At 40.3% G+C, this 21,595-nt stretch overlaps 2 protein-coding genes across 4 annotated transcripts in view; one reads left to right on the top strand and one right to left on the bottom strand.

The window, feature by feature from the left end:
• RB195_017777 (uncharacterized protein) overlaps positions 1-14,531 on the bottom strand; it is a gene marked incomplete at both ends in the record, with an annotated part of 30,771 nt that extends 16,240 nt beyond the window's left edge. Inside the window, 22 exons of one of the 2 annotated variants that reach the window (XM_064184920.1) lie at positions 708-855; positions 908-1,013; positions 1,084-1,180; positions 2,510-2,643; positions 2,780-2,861; positions 2,960-3,054; positions 3,144-3,281; positions 3,342-3,468; positions 5,875-5,970; positions 6,148-6,219; positions 7,109-7,173; positions 10,870-10,957; positions 11,027-11,172; positions 11,231-11,379; positions 11,495-11,573; positions 12,275-12,431; positions 12,684-12,860; positions 13,146-13,276; positions 13,331-13,490; positions 13,571-13,654; positions 14,290-14,405; positions 14,468-14,531. In XM_064184920.1, coding sequence (XP_064040799.1) covers positions 708-855; positions 908-1,013; positions 1,084-1,180; positions 2,510-2,643; positions 2,780-2,861; positions 2,960-3,054; positions 3,144-3,281; positions 3,342-3,468; positions 5,875-5,970; positions 6,148-6,219; positions 7,109-7,173; positions 10,870-10,957; positions 11,027-11,172; positions 11,231-11,379; positions 11,495-11,573; positions 12,275-12,431; positions 12,684-12,860; positions 13,146-13,276; positions 13,331-13,490; positions 13,571-13,654; positions 14,290-14,405; positions 14,468-14,531 — 2,511 coding nt within the window. Of the gene's footprint in view, positions 1-671; positions 856-907; positions 1,014-1,083; positions 1,181-2,509; positions 2,644-2,779; positions 2,862-2,959; positions 3,055-3,143; positions 3,282-3,341; positions 3,469-5,874; positions 5,971-6,147; positions 6,220-7,108; positions 7,174-10,869; positions 10,958-11,026; positions 11,173-11,230; positions 11,380-11,494; positions 11,574-12,274; positions 12,432-12,683; positions 12,861-13,145; positions 13,277-13,330; positions 13,491-13,570; positions 13,655-14,289; positions 14,406-14,467 lie in introns of those variants that run through there. The other variant, XM_064184918.1, reaches the window with a different exon arrangement.
• Positions 14,532-17,218: 2,687 nt separating this feature from the next.
• RB195_017776 (uncharacterized protein) lies at positions 17,219-18,105 on the top strand (the record flags this gene model as incomplete). Of its 2 annotated transcripts, XM_064184916.1 has the most annotated exons (3): positions 17,219-17,242; positions 17,486-17,654; positions 17,753-18,105. In XM_064184916.1, 3 exons carry the CDS (start codon positions 17,219-17,221, stop codon positions 18,103-18,105), a joined length of 546 nt encoding a protein of 181 aa, XP_064040797.1. The 2 variants fall into 2 exon arrangements, with proteins under 2 accessions (XP_064040797.1, XP_064040798.1); XM_064184917.1 differs by lacking the exon at positions 17,219-17,242 and having other exon boundaries at positions 17,630-17,654.
• Positions 18,106-21,595: the final 3,490 nt, after the last annotated feature.

Below are 21,595 nucleotides of genomic sequence, written 5' to 3'. Positions count from 1 at the left end.
AGAGATTCTTCAAGGTTGAATTGATTATTTAAAGCTAGCACGTCACGAAATTGACATATTGTTGATGTCTCTGCACGATTAGATAGGAGTACAAGTGTTGAGTTCTCGAGTATGAGCGTGACCACACCCTAGTAACTAGAAAAAGGGATGCGAAAGAGCGGATAAATTTGTCATTGTCTAACGTCCCTTATCCAGCTAGCGTGACTCAGATAAGAAGCAGAAGCTCTTTCATCATCAGGATAGTTTGACATCGTTCTATCATTTGTGAAAAGTAGCCTCGTTTGAGTGGCAGGATCACAGAAAGCTGCTCCACCTACCTTTTTCTGCTAGAAGAGAATTGAACGTAATGTAAGCTCTGATCACACTCTCGACCTTTTAGTAATAACATTTGTGTCTACTTCAAACTCAAATTGGTGTTTTGGTAATTGGTTTTAACCAATTGTCATGCTCAGTTCTTGAAATGAAGCTATCACCTGTTTTTGTGAATTTGACTCGAATATTTCACATATTCTTCCATGCAGGTGAAATGAAATAAACACACGTGTTATAGATAGACAAAATTACAATATAGATAATTCAGAAAATTATTCCAATAAGAGCTGTACATATCACGGTGAATATCACGATATCATAATAGAAAAGTCACTAGTAAGATTCTCGGATGTGAAAGCTCAAATTAATGAAACAATCATAGGAAAATGATCGACCTCAACGGTATGCACAGTCATTCCCGCACTACCGAAGGTCTTTACATGGATTCTGATCTCTTTCACACTAGCATTCGGTTTCAGCCAGACGTAGAGGAAACCGCCTCCACCAGCACCGGCAAGCCAGGCTGTTTCGATGAGATCTTTGCTGAAGAATAGTGTATGAATTTCCAGGCTAATGTACTTTTCTACGATCTTACCTTTTCAAAGAAGAGATGAGAGAAGCAATAGTTTCCGGTTCACATCCAGACGCAAACGATTTTTTTGCTCGGTAGTAAACTTCAACTAAGTCGTGATCTATCCTTCCTGAGTAGTTATCTATTACCTTTTCCATGAAAATGAGAACATATAAGCAATATGAACTCTCGAAGCGAACCCCTCTTTAGAGCTTCCGCAAATTTGGAAACATTTTCTTCCAGGGATTTAATAACTTCACATATTGGCCCACCGGAGTACCAACCGCGAATCACTTCCTGGAAAGTGAACCTAAATGGTTCTAGAAATAGTGCATGAGAAAGTAGTGAAGCACTAGGAAATACATTTTTCAGTTTTCCTTCCTCATAATGAAGTAAGATTTAAGAGAGAGTGAGGTAATCTAATAAACTGATTATAACGGAGGCGATAAACAAGGGCTTTACTACGACCGCAACAAATAACGCAGCTGCACGACAAGTCAGTTGGACCTGACTCAACCGTAGAAGGCACCTCTAAAGTTCTAGACCATATAGCATTAATTTTATTTCTGCTATGTGTTTGGGCAATCGATGGGAACCGTTCGGAAATCAAAGTCGTGGGCAAAAAAGGAGAGGTCGAAATGAGAATAGAGAAAAAAAAGAGGAACATTACAGCATGAGCAAAATATTCTAACTCAAAAACATCGTGGCGTAAAAGTAAAAGCTAGGAAGTGAAATTCATTTGCGTTGAGGATTGTACGTATGGATCGTTTAGCGGGTTATGTTCTCGAGAGAATTAATCTTAAAAAATTATTTGAAGTTATAAGAACCGGAACGCTCAACGGAACGAACATATCCGAATGCACCAGCTACGTTTATCTGGGTAGGGAATAGGTCGAATCGATCGAATTGATCAACGACCTGACACCTCGAGCTGGGCAGGAGAAGACGAGCGACTTGGGGAGCGTACAAGAGCATCGAAGATGTAGTGAAGAAGGCCAGGAACACCCGGCTCCGTGCTCACCTCTTCAACACCACCGTGCTTCCTGCTTTGACTTATGCTTCGGAAACCTAGGCATTTCGCAAGCAGGAAGAAAACGCGGTGAGCGTCATTGAACGCGCAATTGAGAGAGTGATGCCAGGAGTATCCCCTTTTACGCAAGTGAGGGACGGGATTCGAAGTTCTCTCCTACATCCGCGACCGAGGATCAGAGACGCCGCCGCGTTTGCCAAGGAAAGTAAAATAAGGTGGGCAGGACACGTGATGTGCTTTAACAACAATCGTTGGACCAGAGACGTGAGCGACTGGGTTCCCCGCAATATTAAGCGCACTACAGGAAGACCGCCGATCCGATAATCAGATTTCTTCACGAAGTCCTTCAAAGAAAAATATGATGCTGTTCGTGTCCCACACGAAAGGAGGAACCACTGGGCTACTCTGATACGCGATCGGGACAAATGGAAGAATTACTGGTGCACGCTCGGCTAGTTCGAAGATCAACGGGAGTCAAGGTGATCAAGGTGATCAAGAACCGGTTAAGAACAATTCTGGCAGAAGGCAAACCAATATTATAAAATTTGCGCTAGTTTAAAAAAGCATGGTTATCCAAGAACTGTTTTCCGGGTTACCTGTAGCAGGTTCTTCGCTAATCGTGTTTTCCCAGTGTAAATTAATACCATGCGTTTGTTAATCTCTTGTTCGAACTCTTGACTTATAGATATGCCTTCGACGTCGACGCTCCCATCATCTTCACATATATAACCTTGGAAAATTTGCATTCGCAAAAATCTCGAGGATTTAGGTTAATTTTAATTTTAAATACACGTATAGATGCTAACGGAACTAGTTCATGCCTATTACCTAGATCACAAGAAGATCATTTGGGGGTGTGCACCAACCTTTCTTTACGCCTGGATAGAGGCATCCAACTTGATCTTGCCACCCACCTCCTGTCGTCAGTAGTTGCTCCACCATTAGCACCTAAATACTGAACTGAATATCAATTTTATTGGAAGAAAGATTGTGGGGATTTCTATTCGGCCCATGTAAAGTCGTGAGAGTTGAGAGTTGATACGCACAGCATGACAAATGTTCTTTTCAGTATATGGAATGCCGCTGCTCTCCCAAAGTCCTTTGATGATGGCAGCGGCAAGAATTGATGACGTTCCAAGTCCTGTTAAGATGCTCTTGTATAAAGGAACATAAGTTGAATCTTGCTGACAAGAAACAAGTAACAATAAGAACCCGCAAACTGCTGCTCACCGGATCCATGTGGAAGAATGGACAGGCACTCTATCTCCAACCCTTTGGAAGAAAATCTTTCCTCTAAGATTGAACTCAAATCGTCTTCACGTTTTTTAGGTACACCTATACATACTAAGCATGCACATATCAGTGCACCTGCAAAGGTAGAGATAAAGAAAACTTTATTAGAGAATAAAGTTGCTGAATTTTGCCAACCAGGATTGCCAGGTTTGTTGTATGACGCCAAAACAGCAGATGCATTAGGAAGCAAGATTGTGGTACCGTCAGTCCTCACAGTTACTCCAGACGTGAAAGAAGGACGGATATGACAGATTATGGGCTTCTGAATCAGTATACGGTTAAATGGCAAGAATGCACAACATAATCCCTCACGCATGGTCAAGCGTAGTGATGGGACACCGCTCTCCCTCCCTCCCTCCAGCGTGGCTACCTCTGTTGCTGTCTATTTAATATGCTGGAAATTTTGGCTGTTTCGAAAACGCAAGCCCGAAAATTAGCCATTGAACACATGAAAAATGTGAAATTCCGTAGCTGACAGAAGGGCAGTGTGTAATGGGATAAGTAAGTCTGTTGAAATGCTGTTGATACATGGGTATTGAGACGTATTAATTTTTATTCTATTTTATTTTTATTCTAAAATCTATGAAATATCTTCAATTGCTGATTAGAGCACATAATACGAAAAGAAGGAGAAGAGTCACGTGCATAAGTCGAATTACAGAAGAGTGACGGAAAAAACACGAAAAAAAAAAATCAGTTTTTTTTGCGGAAATGTGATAAAAGAACAACGCTTGTTCAACACCACGCCTAGTCAAGTTTTCGCAAAAGAGTTAGAAACTTTAAACTACTTTCAAAAGATTAAGAATTCAATAGAGTTATTTTTCACTAGTTTAAAAGTGGATTTGATGGAATTTGATGACCAAAAAAGCTCAGTTTCTCTGCACATTGTTAGTTCTGAGAGACCGCGATTGACTTCGTGATAAGAGGACCAACATTAATATTTCAGAGAAGGTTTGCCCTACAAAAAAATTATATCCGTTTTTGTTGCTTCTCCCAACCTCTTAGTACTTTTAGAATTTAGAAGGGAAAAAGACAGGAAAATGATACTTTCCCATCCTATTCCCACCAAAAATTTAGAGAAAAGGCGAAGCCCTAGAAATCGGTTGATAAAGCATCTGATAGAGAGACTCCTCGGCTACAATGTGCTGGGAGATGATTTGCTTAGCACTAAGTTACTCCGAGTTGTTGGGCTTTATTCAAGATCACACAGTTTTCGGCGCGTGAGCAAAAATGGGGAATTCGGCAAGCTTTCTCATTCCAGAAAAGCGGGATGTTGTTTTAAAAAATCACCCGTATTTTCCTATAGAGGGAACGCCAATATGCAGAATTTCTCTTTTCCGGACTGTCTGGTCTGAACTACGTTGGTGCTTTTGAATTGACTCTTGCATTTCTCGCATCATTAAAATGGAGTTTCAAGTGGACAAAACGAGACATTTCAAAGCTTTCTACTTTTTGCACTTGATCGAGATAACAATGTCGTTGAAGATTTGCGTTGTGTACGTAGGGCAAAGACGCATGAAAACCCTTCCAAACAAACAAAAAAGACATGTAAACACAAACTACAAAAACACAAAGAAAACAGAACCAAGAAGGAATCAAGAAGTTACTGAACGATGGAGCACTTTGAGAATAAGGGGAAAAGTTTGTTGGAAACGAAACATAAACAATAGTGACTAGATTATTGATTAGTTACGCTTTTTGTTCAAGGGAAACTGGAAGAAGATAAATTTCTCCTCAACTCACGGCATTCTGCCGACTGTTGCTTGATCCGTCTGTCTTTGAGTTCAAAACACCCGTTTTTGAAACGGGAAGATCAGAGCACTTTCAAGCACAGCTTTCTCGCGGTATTCACCCTAGATCTCAAATTCGGCGGCCTTTATCAACCCGATTCAATATAAAACAAATAGGGTCGAAAATACTCCATTTTATGCATTTAATACTCCATCTTAATGAATCGAAACAGTAACAGCCAATAAAATTTGAAATATCAAGACGCTACTGTCGTATAGGACGAGAAATACGCTATCAGATGGCGCATACAGTTCAGTCAACTATTTATTTCTAGATTCATTATTAGATTTGATGTAAACCGGTGATGACGCGTTTTTCAACCCAACAGAAGCTAAGTAGAGCCTGAGGAGTCTCCTTGCGATGGTTTTCAAATAAAAACAACAACTTAGATTAGGAACATTGATCAACCAAAAAAAAATAATGCTTGGAGCTTACTAAGGTTTCGAACTCAAAATAATGTCGGCCATATTCCCATTTTTTGACTGCTATTTTTATGTCTAAAACATATTTTTAAACAAACATGTTCTTGCTGCTGATTTACTTATTATTTTTTTTAAACATATTTTATTTTCTGCTGCATTCCTTGTAGGCAGTCACGAATACGAGCCTGGTCACTTTTAACCTCAGTAAACCGGAAGAAGGCGTGGGTGCAAAACGGCTTTGGTTGAACGGATGCCTCCAACTGCGCAGCCAGTTATAACCGGTAATAAAATGATAGCGACCGGCACGAGCGATATTGTAAGTCGGGGGATAAGTCAGAGGCTCAAGAAAAAAAGGTAAATTAAAGAAAAGTCAGTTGTTAAACAGATCTCTATGTCTATGCATACCTAGAACCAGGTTTTCAAGAGTTGTCGAAATGTCGTTGTAAACTTCTCACCTTCCCATCAATAGTAATAGCCATGTTCACAACAGCTGATGGTTTGGCATGCAGCGTTATAGGAGGTGTGTCCAACCATCCACCAAAGAGGTCAATCTGCAAACAGTGTCTTCAATTAACCTTGTTTTGTGAATTTTGCTAATGTTGGTTTGGAATCAGAGAGAGAGAGAAAAAAAAAACAGGAAGGGTGGAGAAGGGGAAGGAGAGAGCGAGTGAAAGAGGATAGAAACTGTGCGGATAGAAAAGTCAGAAACAACAAATGTGAAAACTTGCCCTAGCAGCTGCTTGCACAGTAACATTCTTAGATGCCGTTTTGTTGCTTCGTGAGTTTGGGGCAGGCATATACTAAAAAACCAAAGATAGAGATTCAAGAGGAGCTCTCCCACAGCGTGCTTAAACTACATTAACAGAGGGATAGCTACTTTGGAGTTCTCTAAAGGGCAAATAGTAATAATAAATCAATCATCATAAGGAATTTACGAAGTGATGAACTGTTGTAGTAATGTAATTTCACAGCTAGAATGGGGAAACCACAATTATAACTTTCGAAGCTCGAGAAACATTGCTGGAAGTAGCGAATTTTAATTAGGGTGTGGCGTAATGATCTCCCACATTTTAAAGGGCTATGAAAAATGAAAAGAATCTAGATGCAAGAAGAAACCGGATGCGTTTCTGAAAAACACATAAAATGCCATTTTTATTGAATATTGAAGCGACCGTCGTAGTCAATACATTGCTGAAGACGTTCCCGGTAAGTTCTTCATCACTTTCTGAAATTGCTCAGGTGCTATGGCGTCGATTTCCTGCGCGATGATGCCCTTCAAATCCTCAATGGATTGAAAGCGATGCTTGAAAACGTTTTTATTTAAGTGTTCCCGAAGAAAAATGTCACATGGTTCAGTGGTCACTAGTCACAGGTACAGTTGCACCATTTTCCGCAAAAAAGTATGGACCGATAGCAGCAATTTTTCAAACATAATAAATGAAAGGGCATTTCATGTACCTTTCAGGAATATATTCAGTTTTTATCTATGTATAATCCTATTCTATATTCTTTTTTTGTATGGTTTTGAAATGTGGGAAATCACCATACCCTACTCTGTTCAGATACTCCTTTGTTGTGAATACGCATGCATTTTTCCCGATGTTTAGCATTCATCTCATAATATTTTTCTTGATTACACAAAGTTTCTGAAAAGTATGGTGATGAACAACGTATTTTTTTACTCAGTACCTTCTGGCAAATTTCCTGTACATTCAGCTGGATGTAAATTTGTGCAGCCCCTTCAAGATGGCGAGCTGGAAGTGGCAATGTTTAACGATTACGAGGTCGACACAATCGAGTTGTTGTCAATATAGTGAGAATAAGCGAATTTAGAAAAATAGAGGATTGTGCGGAATGAAGAAGAGTATATTTTAAACCTCGAATAGAGCTTTCTTTTACCGCATTATTTGTAGGATGAGCCAATGTAGTGGATTTTAACGGGTCAGGAAATGATCGAAGAAGAACTGATTCGACACAAAGAACCACATAAAAATTCGAAACACTTTCCTCGTTCTATTCAACAATATTGAACTCTATGTAACAACAAAAAAGCTGATATAATTCACCGTATTCAAGACGTAACATATTTTATGCGTTAGGGTAGCGGAAAACGATAAGGATCCGAATCTATCGCGGGTCACTTTTGTGTATTCGATTGTCGTTTCTCTGTAGTGGTTCTATGCTTAGGGAGGGTTTCAAGGTACGAGAGAACATCAGCTTCAAAGAGTCGCAAAATTGACGATTTTGGGATCTCTGTAAAAGTGGGTGGTGGGAAAAGTGTAGTTCTCTAGTATGAGCGTGATCATGCTCAGTTCTTCCGCCTAATCTAGAGAGGTTTGTGTGGTTCCGTCTACTTAACGATGCAAATTATTACGGGAAGAGAGCGAAAGCAATCCATGTAACATGTCTTGCGACACACGGATGGAATAGCTTCTGCTACTGATTTCGATTATATTAGGTGGATTGCTGACTTGGACGACGACGAAGTTGCCTGCTTTCTATCGCGTAATAACTTGCTTTGCTTGGGGCCACAGAGGGTTGTTTTATACGTCTTTTTCGGTTGATTAATTGGAGGAATTGAGCAAACTCGTGAATTAAACCGCACCCTTAACTATTTGCAGAGATAGTCAATTTCATGAGCCGTACGTAAAAATACAGCGGTAGCAGAAACTAAAAAGCGAAATACCTTGAGCATTGGACTTAAAGTTAATGTCACAGTTGTGGCAGAATGTTTTAATGACGGAATTACGTCTTTGTCCAACTTGGTGAAAGTGATGCGATTTCGACTGCGTGAGCGGGTCGAGTGTGGTGATTGGACACGACCTGCTCGCAGAGCACTCCCCACCCCCTCCTTCCCTTCCTCCTCCACTTCTTTTTCTTCGTCTTCTCCAACTGCCAGTTGCTGCCAGTTCAACAGATTGGAAATCTTGTGTGTGAAAAACTAAAATTGAAAGGTAGCCGATGGGCAAAACACAAATGTGAAGTTCGGTAGCTGACAGAAGCAAAGAAACACCAAGTAGTAGAAGGAGCAAATTTGCTGGAAGGTTGTTGAAATATTGATATTGAAATATTTGCATTTTTATTCCAAAATATATGAAATATTTTTAAATACATAATAAACCAAATAATACGATGAAGAAAAGGAAAGAGTCAATTGCATATGTAGGTCGCATCACAGGAGAAGAATTAAAAAAAACTATTAAAAAATCAACATTTTGTTTGGACAATGTGAAATAGAAATATGTAAATTTGACACACAGCTGAGTAAAAATTTTGAAAAAGAATTAGAACCTTGAAACAACTTCTAGAAGATGAAGAATTAATTTACACGTAGTTTTCAGCAGTTTTAAAATGGATCTAACGGAATTCACCGAGGAAAAGTTAGATTCCGTGCACTTTGTTAGGTCTGGAAGATTTCAAATAACTTAGATAAAATAATAAAAGGACCAAAAGAAAAATTTTATGTGGTTTTTCAGAGAAGGAGCTCTGCCCTAAGAAAGCATAGCACTGTTTTTTCCCGGCTCCTAGGTTTTTGAAATTTAAATGGGGCAATGATGGAAAAAATAGCCCTTTTCTCTCCTTTTTCCAATCAAAAAACTTGAAAAAAAAACGGCGAGGCCTGGAAGTCGAATTAAGAGATCTAGTATAGAAAGTCCAGGGCTATAACATTTTCAAGGGAATTCTGCATAGCATTAAGTTGTTCTGAGTTACGAGACTTTCTTCAAGATCATACACGTTTCGGCACGCGAGCGAAAATCGGGATTTAGGGAAATTCCCCATATCAGAAAAGCAGGGCGGCGTTTTATAAAATCACCCATTTGTAAAGAATGATTAAGAAAATCCCGCACGCGGGATTCCTTCTTTTCAGGCCGTTTGATTCTCTCAAAATTTGGGGAAAAAAAAAGTGAAAATTTAGATTTTTCCTATCTAAATAGCAAAAAAACTAGGGGGTCACAAAAACAGTAGTATGACTATTTTGTAAGGCAATCCTTGCTCTACAAAACAACATCCGAAGCATTTCTCTTGGTCTTCTTATCGCAATGTTACTTGCTGTCTCCCAAAATTAACAATGTGCAAAGAGTATGAGCCTTTTTTGGTAATTAAATTCCATCAAATCCACTTTTAAACTTCTGAAGCTAACCTATTGAATTCTAAATCTTCTAGAAGTGGTTTCAAGTTTGCAACTCTTTTACAAAATCTTGATTCAGAAAGTACGAACCAGCGTCGCCCTATCATCACATTTCCAAAAGAAGATTTTTTTCGTTTTTTTCGTCGTCCCTCTGTAATTCGACCCTTGCACCTTACTCTCCTCCTTCTTGTCAAATTATGTGCTTTAATCGGCACTTATAGATAATTCCCAGATTCTAGAATGAAACTAAAATAGAATAAAAATGATAATATTTCACCACCAATATTTGTGTTCAATGCCAATATTTGTCAACACATTGTGCATTGTCAAAACGAAATGTTGATGACTCCACTTGAAAATTATGTAATTGTTATATTTAATATTGAGTAATATTTTGTCCTGGTTATCATGCTAGCTAGAGGTTCCGCTACCTGCACGATCAATCGATGGTTTGAACCGCCCTAGTGCCAACCAAGCCTTTTATCCCTCCGGATCCGATAAATTGGCTCCAGACTTGTCTGGGAGGATAAAAACACTAACTTCAGAGATCGGCTGGCATGTCATTGTAAAGGCCAGTTACACGTTCGTGAACCTCAAACGATTCTGAATTTAAGTGAACATAGGGGGCGCGTCCCGAGCGGATTGATCAACGGCACACACTTCACACACTTTTATCGTGGTATCCTTCATTCGGGCGGGTGTGGTGTAGCGGTTAGAGGTTCCGCTTCCTGCACGATCGATCGGAGGTTCGAATCCACCCTAGTGCTCACCAAGCCTTTCATCCCTCCGGGGTCGATAAATTGGTACCAGACTTGTCTGGGAGGATAAAAACACTGACTTGACACACGGCTAGCCACCGCATAGTCATTGTATAGGCCAGATACACGTTCGTAAACCTCAAACGATTCTGAATTGAAGTGAACGTGGGGGCGCATCCCAAGCGGATTGATTAACGCCAGAAACTTTATCCTCCATTCACTGCCCCCCACCGTACACTTCCTTACGACCTCCTTCCCGTGCAGCTCCTCACTCTACGACCCGCGAAAAAAGTGTCCGTTGCAGAACGCCTGTCACGGGCACGAGGTTAAACACGTCCGGCGTCTATAATCAGTTAGCGATTTCGTTGTCAAAATTTCCAGGGTTGCAGCAAGCGAATTTTTGTTTCAGGAATATATCCGTGTTCAAGCCGATAATAATCATCTGCGTATTTCGTACTATATTACTTCTTGGACGTTAGAGTTGTTCTTTTCACAGAAACGTAGTACAAGGACTTCCCCTGCTATTTTTGCCGACTTACAAAAGTACGACTCCTACAACTTACCCGCTCTTATCATGTCAGTTTCGGTGCGCATCCACTTCTCTCTAATTAAGCTGTACAGTGCGTGTACGTGTGTTCGATTCTCGGGATCCTAAGCAATTTGATATGAAGGAAGGTTCCGCTGACAAGGAACTCATAGGATACATCAAAACAGAATGACCTTTTTTATAGATTCAAAAATAACAGAAAAAGATGGATTCGCTGCAGGACCACTCCGCAGCCCTCCTCTTCCATGCGCATTTAGCGCAAGAAATTCGGCCGTCAGCATGAGGACGTGTGCCCGTTGACGAGTGCTCTCCATGCATACTGGAATTTCTGGCTAATTGCAGTGAACTGGCAGCCTCGTAGACAGGAGAATGTTAACCTGACTCCAGGTATGCTAAGACATCGGCTTTATCGCTGCAACATTTATTGGATGCCATCAATGTCTTTAGAACAGCTGTTGAATAATGCTGCCGAGCTTCTAGGGCTATTTCTCTAACACGTTTAAGCATATTATCTCGAAGGCATTTCCTGAAAAAAAAACTCCCAACTTTGTTCTAAACACTTTTTTTCTGAAAAAAAGTAGAGCAAAGTACTGAAAGTATTCCCTTCCATTCCTAGCAAAACGTAGTAATCATGAACTCACATGGCCATCGAGATAGGTTGGTTCGAACTGAGGTTTTCTACAGATCCTAGGTATTTGTACTCATTTAGCGGAAGGCAGTCTGAAAATTCTTCATTTCTATGGAATTGCTTAGAAGAAGATATTGCGAACAGCTGGAGTTTCGCTTGAAACAGCCTGGTTCCCTACTAGAGGAAAAGTGTTGCTCCTTTCCTTGAGATACCATCACAAGGATTCTAGAGCGGGTGCAGCGTAGTCGGTTAGAGGTTCCGCTGTGGCTGCACGGTCAATCTTGAGTTCCAATACGCCCTAGGGCCAACCAAGCCTTTCATTCGGGGTTGATGAATTGGTATAAGATTCGTCTGGGAGAACAAAAACACTGACTTGATTCATCGACCCGAGTCCCCACAAGCCATTGTAAAGATCCAAACGCGTTCATAAACCTCAAACGATTAACCTCAAAGTCGAACACGTGAGCGCATCCCAATAGGGATTGATCAATGTCGTGCACTTGTCGTCTTTGTGAGTATTTTAAAAGACGGCATAGAAACTAAGAGTTTCAGTGTTGAAAAAAAAGCATTTTGTTGATGAAGAGAATAAATAATACTAGTATTCAACCACGATTTCAAAGTTTCAAAATTTTCTAGATGAGTTGTTTAGGAAGTTACAAAGTTGCCTTTCCAGAACTACCAGAAAAATGCTACATAAACATTACCAGTTCCAGTATTTCTCCAGAGAGACAGTTTGATGAAGCCTTTGTCGCACTTTTAAGATAAATCAAGAAAAGGAAACATGCAAACTCACATGCGCGACATTTTGTTCCATGAAATCGCTTCCATATTTCTCTTCGCGAGTGCTTCAAAATGTCCACATTTTTGTCGGACTTCTCAAAAACGTTTTTGGACACGAAATCCGTCTCTGCTAAGCATGTCGCCAGTATCAAATCGAAAAATAGCGATAGCTAAAAAGGATTCTAAGCGTTTGCTTATATTAATGTCCTCGAAGCTGTCCAAACAAAATAATAAAACTAGGACCTTGACATTTTGAAAATGTTTCTTTTAGAAAAACTGAGAAAAAAGATGAACGGACACAATTTTCTCCCCTCCTTCCGTATCATTACATCAAAAACGCGCGGCTCACCGGTGAGCCGTGCTGTTTTGTTCATGTCGTCAGAGAGTTAAAGAGTACTCTGGTTTGTCTTCAAAGCTAGTACCTTTAGGCCGAGTGCTCCGCTGTCAATTCCATAATAAGTGGATCGCGAAATTGGATAAACAGAGTAAAGAGATAGAAATCGAGTTGAAAGTCGTGGAGGCAGGTAGACCAAAGCGAGGACCACCTTTGGATTGGAGTTCTGTGCATCAGAACGGTAGTGTATGGACTTCACCATATTCTACAAATAGCATTCTTCACACAAATTGGTAACTATGCAACATATATTCCATTACTATGTCATGCAAAGCTCCACGGGAAACATTGAAATATATTGACAAAAAGAGGCGTTATTGTTCTAACATAGAGAGAAAAGTAACACGTAAATGGTCGCTGTTCATACTTTTATGAGTGAAGTAAAATGGTAAAAGTTGGCCGGTGTTTTTTCGGTTTGCTGCTGAATAAAAACGATCAGCCTTTTCACTCCCCAAATTTTATAAATAACGAGAGAAAGCAATATTCAAACCTTGTTACTGAGTTCATAGACCCCATGAGAAAGGCAATCGTCTGCTCGTCCTTCAAAACAAAACGCAGCTATTTCGGAATCTAAGAAAGAGAACTTGACGTGATTGCCGATTTTCCATGACGCATCAGTTCCTGAATATAAAAGGAGGTGGTAAACAGTGACATCCTGAAAAGGAATTCTCCAACCACAGATCCAAACGCCTTTGTTGTAGCTTCTTGCTAAATTATTGACATTTCTAATGGCATTCACTATTGGACACTCCATAGCGATCCATGGGGTCTCGACTACGCGATCATCCGTAACTAAGAAAGCAGGACCCAAAGGAAGAGATTTGCTGGAAGCTCCCTGCAAAATACGTAAGTAGAAACATTTACCTTGATGGAGCATCATTTGTACATTTTTGAAAAGTACTGAATGATGCTTACCAGCAATAAAATAAGTATCACAGAAGATTCCAGTAAGCACTCATTTAGTACAGGAAGTCCGCGATTTGCGCAAAGGTGTTCGGCCTTAAAAAGACGATCGCTTAGGCCTAACAGAAAAAAAAGAAGAAAAATAAAAGATATTTAAAATGCTGCACTTAGAAGCGATAAAATGTGTAGAACAAAGGATGGGACTTGTCGAGGTTTATGTAAGAGTGTGTTCACCTCTTTTTTTGATTTTTTGTAGGACTAAGCAAGGAAAGCGGATCTATTAGGCACGAGAAACTTTAGACAGACTCGATCAAAATACATTTCATAAACATGTCTGATGTTTTCTCAAAAATTGTGAATTAAAAATATTAACTTGAATGTCAACGGTAGGAATTTTAAACGCTCCAATTATTAGAAGAAATCCTATTCCCACTAGTAAAATGGTTCAGTCACGCAAGAGCTCGATCGGACAATTAGTTAGTTCTTTTGGCGGTGAATCCTGAACAGAGTAAGCGGCAGAAGTCCACCGCTTACACGAGGAAACGACGATATCAGTACATCAAGTTAAAGGTCATCTTGTTAAGTAGAACTACATATTTGTCTACACTATTCAATTACTCCATCTCAGTGCATCGTCCCCGAGCATGCATACAGCTGTCCCTTCATCCACCTCTTGAAGAAGAAGATTTCCACCACGTGCAGTCATACCGATAAAATGCTCTCTTACGCACTGTAGTTAGAAGTGCATTCAGAGCACTTCCAGCAGAACCAACGTCATCGCATGGATCCGAAACGACAAGCAAAGAGTCCGTTGTGAACAAACCACACTCTCGAAGAAAATTCATCACTGAACAGTAGTTATTAGATTTCTTTAACACGCAAAAGGATTGGACTTATCAAACTGATCACATTTCCGTGCTTCATCCACTTCTTGATCCGCCCGTATCGACAACACCACTGCGTCCCATTTCATGCTGAATGACAACTACGAAGAAATAAGTTTTAAAATATGAGTCATTGCAGAAATGAGTAGTGAAAGGTACGTGTATAATTGGAGCAAATTTTACAAGAGTTCTATCGTGATGCGTGACGAAGGAATAAGTGATGGTAATAACAATGGATATTAAATCATAATTGTCTAAATTCCTTAAAATATCTTAAAAAAATGGCAAGAGAAAGGACAATGGGATCTGTGTAGCTTTTTCATTCTATGAAGTATGTAAAGTGTCCGGTGTTAATCAATCGGTTTTCGATGCGCCACCACGTTCACTTCAATTCAGAATCGTTTGAGGTTTATGAACATGTAACTGGCCTATACAATGACTTGCGGTGGCTAGCCGATGTGTCAAGTCGGTGTTTTTATCTCCCCAGACAGGTCTGGTACCAATTTGTCGACTCCAGAGGGATGAAAGGCTTGGTTAGCACTAGGGCGGATTCGAACCTCCGATCGATCGTGCAGGAAGCGGAATCTCTAACCGCTGCACTACACCCGCCCCAGATTCAGGAGAAGACTATATAAAACGAGCATTGTGTTTTTAATTATAGCTAGTATCAGAAAAATCAAATTTTCCGTGGGTTACGAACCTGCATCCGAAGCACATAAATGAGAGAGGATGAATGAGCTCGGATTCTTTTTGAAACTTAATTTCATTCATAAGATCTTTTCTTAAAGGACTACTTTACTCCAAAAAAAGATGTGGACACTAATGCAGCGGTTATTATTCCTTGAAACCTTTGTTTTTTCCTCCATTTAGTGTGTGTGGAAGGGCACTGTCGTAAAATTCTACCGCATAGATCTCACAGTATGAAACCGCTACAGGCACTGGTAACCCAGTATATATGTAATAGAAGGGAATCTGATATATATATATATATATATATATATTTTAGCAGGTATTATGTCATTGACGACCAAGCGGTTTTTTGCGTTTTTTTTTTTTTGCGCGCCGAATGTACGACCACATTGTTGGACAGTGTGCAGGAAAAAACGAGAAGAAAGCCATTAAACATCTGATAACTTCCCATAAAGTATTCTTATGATTTTGTCACAAACAACGCCAGACATTGTTCCAAACGACAAGAAAGTGTCCGACGGCATCGTCGGAGATTGTCGTTGATGTGTTAAGTTAATTGCTCGTATTTTAACTTAAAGACGGCTGGGGGAGCCCAGCCGTTGTATCTATGCTAATCTGCCACGAGATTCAAAGTGATACAGCGTGCAACTAGTTCCTCCATTGTTTCAGAAAAATAGATTCAGAGAAAACTAGAAAATGAACCCTGTACTATGTTTTACGAACTCTTTCCACAATTGAAACTAGGAGGAAACCACAATAAGTCCACAATAATACACACAACCACAATAACTACAATAAAACAAGGAAGAAAGGGGAGCGTGATGTTCAAATTTAAAAGTAAGAGACGGAACTGGAACATGAGCTTCTTGACTCTTATCTCGCAATCAACGACGATTACTTCGGGTAATTACATATGTTCTAATATCCTTTCCTCTTCCTCTCCACCTTTCTTCTTATTGTTCTATTTGTTACTCCATTGTTTCTCTATTAAACTTGCATTTTCATTTCGTTCCTCATCTTCTGCATCATCCATGTTTTACTTCTATTGTTTCTGCGTTCTATTCGTTCTTTTCTATTTATTTCCTTTTCATTGTTTCTCTGTCCTGCTGCTTCGTCTTATTCCCTTGCTTTGCTTGTTATTATTGTTTTGCCTTTTTTTTTCGTTTTTTAAACCTGTATTTTTGTACATTTTCATAGGCTGTCTATCTACTTTGTTCTTTTTTCCCCGCAAACAGTTTTTTCCATTCTCTTTGTTTTTTTTTTGTTAATCCAGCACTGTTCCACACTACTACTTAATGTTTGTTTCATTTTCGTGTGTCTCACTTTTCTGTATCCGTTCTTGCTTTTTGTACCGCATGATAATGAACAGGTAAACCACAACATGAATACACTTGAAGATTACTGGGGCCAAAGAAAACATTGCGCGCAGAAGAATAGTGGGACTTTCTCAAAGGAAAGCTAAGCTTCTTCTTCAGCATCTCTTTCAAACTGGGGGAAAACCTTTTCTACAAGACATCCTGAGCTGACATTTCTACAGAACATCCTGAACTGCTCCAATATTGAAATCAAATAATGGATAAAATATGAAGGAAAGTCAGGTCGATGCATGACAAAATTATGTGCCGTTCTTAGAATTTAATTGAATTTGCAACTCGTAAAATTCGCAATTTTTTTTGCGTCTTTAGACTCGCTTTCAAGACTTTCTTCCTCGGAATTGCAGTTTTCTTCTAATATTCAACTAAATTATTCAAATAAATTTATTACTCAATTCAGCGGCCTGGTACGCATACGTATGCATTTACGCTGGAATCGGAAGAAAATCTCAAACTGCATTGTTAGGCACTTTGACAGTCTTACCCGACATCAACGTCAGGAAACTCCTAGCAGTCAGTATCGTATCCAAAAGTGATATCATAACATTGTCAGGATATATGTCCAGTGTTTTATTTGTGCAATTGAATACTTTGGATTCCAACCACCTAAATAAGTGCGTTTTTGATGTTGTAGGCTCACATAAAACTGTCTATTGGTTCAAGTCCTCAATTAGTCTTCTCTTCTACGTGTGTAATTTAACATCAGGATTTAGATGGTCCGTAAAGTTTCGTTACACGTGAGTTGCTCAAAATATGGTGGGATCAACAATATCAACGGCTGAAATCGAGCCATTATGACTCCAAAGCTGCGAATGCAACTGAAAGGAGAGAATAAAAAGAATCGGACATGCTTGTGTATTCTGTTTGTTTACCACTAGAATAGAGGCTCACCCCAAGTTTAGTCCAGTTTTTATTTATCCCCACTTTAATCTAAATCAGTTTCCTACTGCATCCATTAAATCTTATTTCAGTGATTGAAGATAAGGAGTATTGTTCTTGATCAAGGACTGGAAAGATGTTGGGGCCGGGTGTACAAATCTGACTGCAACAGTCTAGTATCCCTGCTTTCACCAAACGCAATCAGGGGCATTAGGGTCATTGTCAGAATCGACGCAACTGCGAAAATGGGACTTGAACAACAATGTGTAGGTAAATGGCACTATCCTGTGAAACGCACGTCGGATAACGTTTACCGTCTGGTTGACTTACTTATACGGATGGATCTCGTCATTGCTTCCACTTTCAAGGGGAAACATCGTTGCCATTAGCTTATGTGGCAAGGGCCACCCTTCTTACGCCTGAGGAGCGGCACAAGCGAACTCTCAAACCTCAGCTCGACTACGGTCTAGCGAGGAGCATTCCTCAGTCGGACGTTCGGAAATCTAAAGCTGACTGGAACGTCGCTTCCGACTCTAACTACCTCCTAGTCGTCGACTCCGTCATCGTCATCGTAGTAAGTCGTCGAAAGAATCTGCGTCGTCAACTGCAACAAGATCGCGAAAGTGGATGGTCATTAAGAGCGGAGGAGTTTGAAGAGGCATTTGAGGAAAAGAACCCGAAAAAAGCCCACACTCTACTAAGACAGCATAGCGGAAACTGAAAAGATGCTTTCCAGTCCTCAACACCACTAATGGAGTTGCTGTCGGTGAAGCATCCCCATAAATTTGGAGGAATCAGTTCACCACCTTGCTGAACCGGGCAGCACCATCAGCTCCTGAGCTCGAGCACGTCCAGCCAGCGACATACGCGGTCATTGTGAACCCGCCAACAGAGTCGGAGCTTCTGGTTTGTAATCAAAAGATGAAGAATGGAAAGTCAAGTAAAGTCCACGGAATTAGCGCAGAAATGCTAACATCTCTTTCTCCATGTGGAGTTCGTGAACAGGCGGATTGGTGGAGACTCGCCATTATAACTCCACTTTGAAGTTATCCATCAGGGGTGAAGAAGCTATCGAGGAATCTCAGTGCTGCCTGTTATGTATAAGGTCTTGTAGCGAACCATCCTGGACCTGCCTATCGAACGTGGAATCGAAATGAACAACACTCGACGAGCGAGGGGGCTTTCGTCATGGCCGATCTACGATTGGTCAGATGGTCATCGACAGGAGGGTGATCGAAATGTGGCAGCGGTATTCGAAGCCAATGCAGTTAGCTTTTTTTTTGACTTCGTAACCGCTTCCAACTCTCCTCGTCGTCTTCTCAACGCAGTACCAGGAAAGTTTGTTTGCTTACTTGATAACACGAATTAGTGAACAACTACCGCAGGTTGAAGACCAGCGGGATGTACATCACCGTTTTAGTTTGTAACTGAAGTAAGACAAGGGGCAGTGGCAAGGCCATTTCTATACGAAAATATTACTACTCTTTTCCTTTTCCAAATTTTACCTACACTTCCCATCACTCCGGTTGCTATGAAGCTACTACGGCTCCCTTGAAAGGAATATATGGGAGTGAACTGTTGCACAACAACAGAAGTATCGAAGGGAGACAATGTTTTCGCAGGAAACAACTCAAAAAAAAAGAATCAAATCGAAATATAGGAGGGATTTCGGCTCCGGTGATATTTCCACATAATAGGAAAAATGGCATAGAAAAGTGCACAAGGCAGCGTCATTCCTTCTTCTTTTGCTACAGGGGCTAAAATAATAGCGAGAATAAAAGCAGGTTTTTGGGGTATTACGCCGATATATACCTGATACTATGGAAATCAAGTGAAACTGGCAATTAACCTGACTATGTTAAAACGATTCCGCCTTTGAAAAACAAATCGGATGGAGAAACAAATCAAGTAAACAGAAATGACGCAGAAGACAAGAAAAAAATACGAAAATGCAAATTAATTAAAGAAAGCAAACGGAAGAACAAATAGAACGAGAAAGAAACTGGAGAGAGTGGACAAGAAAAGACTTTAGAAGCCACGTATTTACCTGACGTAATAGTAGTTAGCTGCGAGATAAGGATCAGAAAATCGATGTTGCAGTTTCGTCACTTACTTACTTTTGAATTCGAAGATCATACTCTCCTTTCTTTCCTGCATTACAACTTATTGGGGTTTTCTCCTCGTCTGTCTTATGGTAAGGATTTGTGATGAATCTCATGGTCCAAGGGGCGGGACCTCTGGCAATCATGAGTAAGTTCAGACACGAATAAGTTAACTCTACATGCCTAAAAGTGGATGGTATTAAACTCTGAGGAATTACGTTTGATAGAAGAAAGGAAAACTAGGCAAGAAGAAGATTCACTATCTTAACGACATTGCTGTAAACCATCCTATTTAGTAAGGTCTTTTTTGGTACAACAATTATTAGGTGATAAGCAATTCAGGAAAACTGTAGTGGGGGAGGCACCCAGTTTCGCCCTTATTTCTAGACGCTCTACCTTACTTTTCCTCCTAGTAACTTTAGCATACAAGCTATAGATCCTCAAGGCCGCGCCGACGCGCGGTTCGGCGGCTCTGCGGTTTTGGTGGTTATTGAGCACACTGCTGTGAATAGTCAATAACCGTCAAAACCGCACAGCCATCAAACCGCGCGCCCGCGCGGCTCTGAACTCTGCGGGCAGCCTAAAACTAATGCTTAGGTCTCGGGGCCCCGACTGACTTAGTTATTTACTTCCAGAAATAACGGGGCCACTGAGTGTTTCCCTCTTCCCCCTCCCCCAACTACATTTTATCCTGCAATTCCCTTCTTCACTAAAAAAACAAATTGAAAGAATAAATAGCCACTAAAACTGGCCGCCGAGTTCACACCATAGACGCGATAAGGAGCCGGCCCCCTCCCAGGTGAAGGGGGTCTTGCATATATCGGGCAGCCGCAAGTGAAGGGGGTTAATGAAACATATATTTATGTGAGCTTTAAAGAAACCGTCAACCGGAGGGGGGTAGCGATGGCGATGTCCGAATGAGACGTGAAATCTCACTGACGCAAAGAATTACGACACTACGAAAATAACTTTCTCTATTTCTATTTTTTTTTACAAATTTCTTTTTTATCTGTATTTCTTTCCACCATATTTCTTTACCGTATTTCGGTACACACCTTTTACAGTTTTTCTCCATTTCCTATTTTTTTCGGATATTCTGCCTTCTTTCCTTACTGACGAGTTCCGGGGAAGGCACTAGGTACTTTCTATGATTCCGTCTAAGGGCAGGAACAAAACGGAAATTGTTTTATCGGGTTTTTTACGGTATTTCTTTCAGGAGCAGCATCCTTCTCCTTCGTCATTACGGTTTTCGAGGTTGACCATGTGGTGGGACGAAGAAAAACCGAAGAAGAATACTACTTTAAAACGATACTAGTCTGAAATTTATAGTATTCGATAATAAAGGTTGTGGTGCTATTCAATGTGAGCTTCCTTATAATAGAGCTGGCAGCCGAATGTAAATAAAATAAATTGAGTGAACGAAATGGATTCTTTCATCCACATGGTGGGCATGCTTCAGGGGATTTATCTGAGTCATTTAAAGGCATCCCCCCACGAATCTGAGATGATGCAGATTTCAGGTGGAGTATTCTTATAATGGATAGTAGATTATCGAGAGGCGAGTGATTCCGTCCATTTCTTCCTAATTGCCGTAAAAAACGGCCCGGAAGATATGGCTTCAGGCGTTTTGGCGCATTATTTTCTACAGGGAATTCGACTGGAGCGCGCCAGCATTGTGCGGCGCCTCATCTTTCGGGCCGTTTTTTACGGCAATTAGGAAGAAATGGACAGAATCACTCTTCTCTCCATAATCTACTATCCCTTATAAGAATACCCCACCTGAAATCTGCACCATCTCAGATTCGTGGAGTGATGCCTTTAACATAATGCAGAAATGTCAAATTTTTATATCTAAGTCGATGTCTCTCTAAGGAAAAATTGTTCGTCTGTATAAATAAAGGGGGACAACTCAGAAAGGTTGTTTCATAGTACTCATCAACAAAAGAATACCTAAAAACCATTTAACTAATTAAATTAGTTGAATAGTTGTCCTAAAACATTGTTAAGAAGAAAAGGGCTCATCGACCAGCAGATAGCATTAAAGGGAGATTAGTCGTATTAATCAAGAGTTACCAGGACAAAAAAAAATCATTTTTGGCAGCGGAGAAA

This window comes from Necator americanus, chromosome II (genome assembly GCF_031761385.1).
Source record: "Necator americanus strain Aroian chromosome II, whole genome shotgun sequence".
NCBI classification, from domain to species: domain Eukaryota; kingdom Metazoa; phylum Nematoda; class Chromadorea; order Rhabditida; family Ancylostomatidae; genus Necator; species Necator americanus.
The sequence above is the reverse complement of the archived record's forward strand: the minus strand, read 5'-3'. Positions and strand labels throughout refer to the sequence as shown.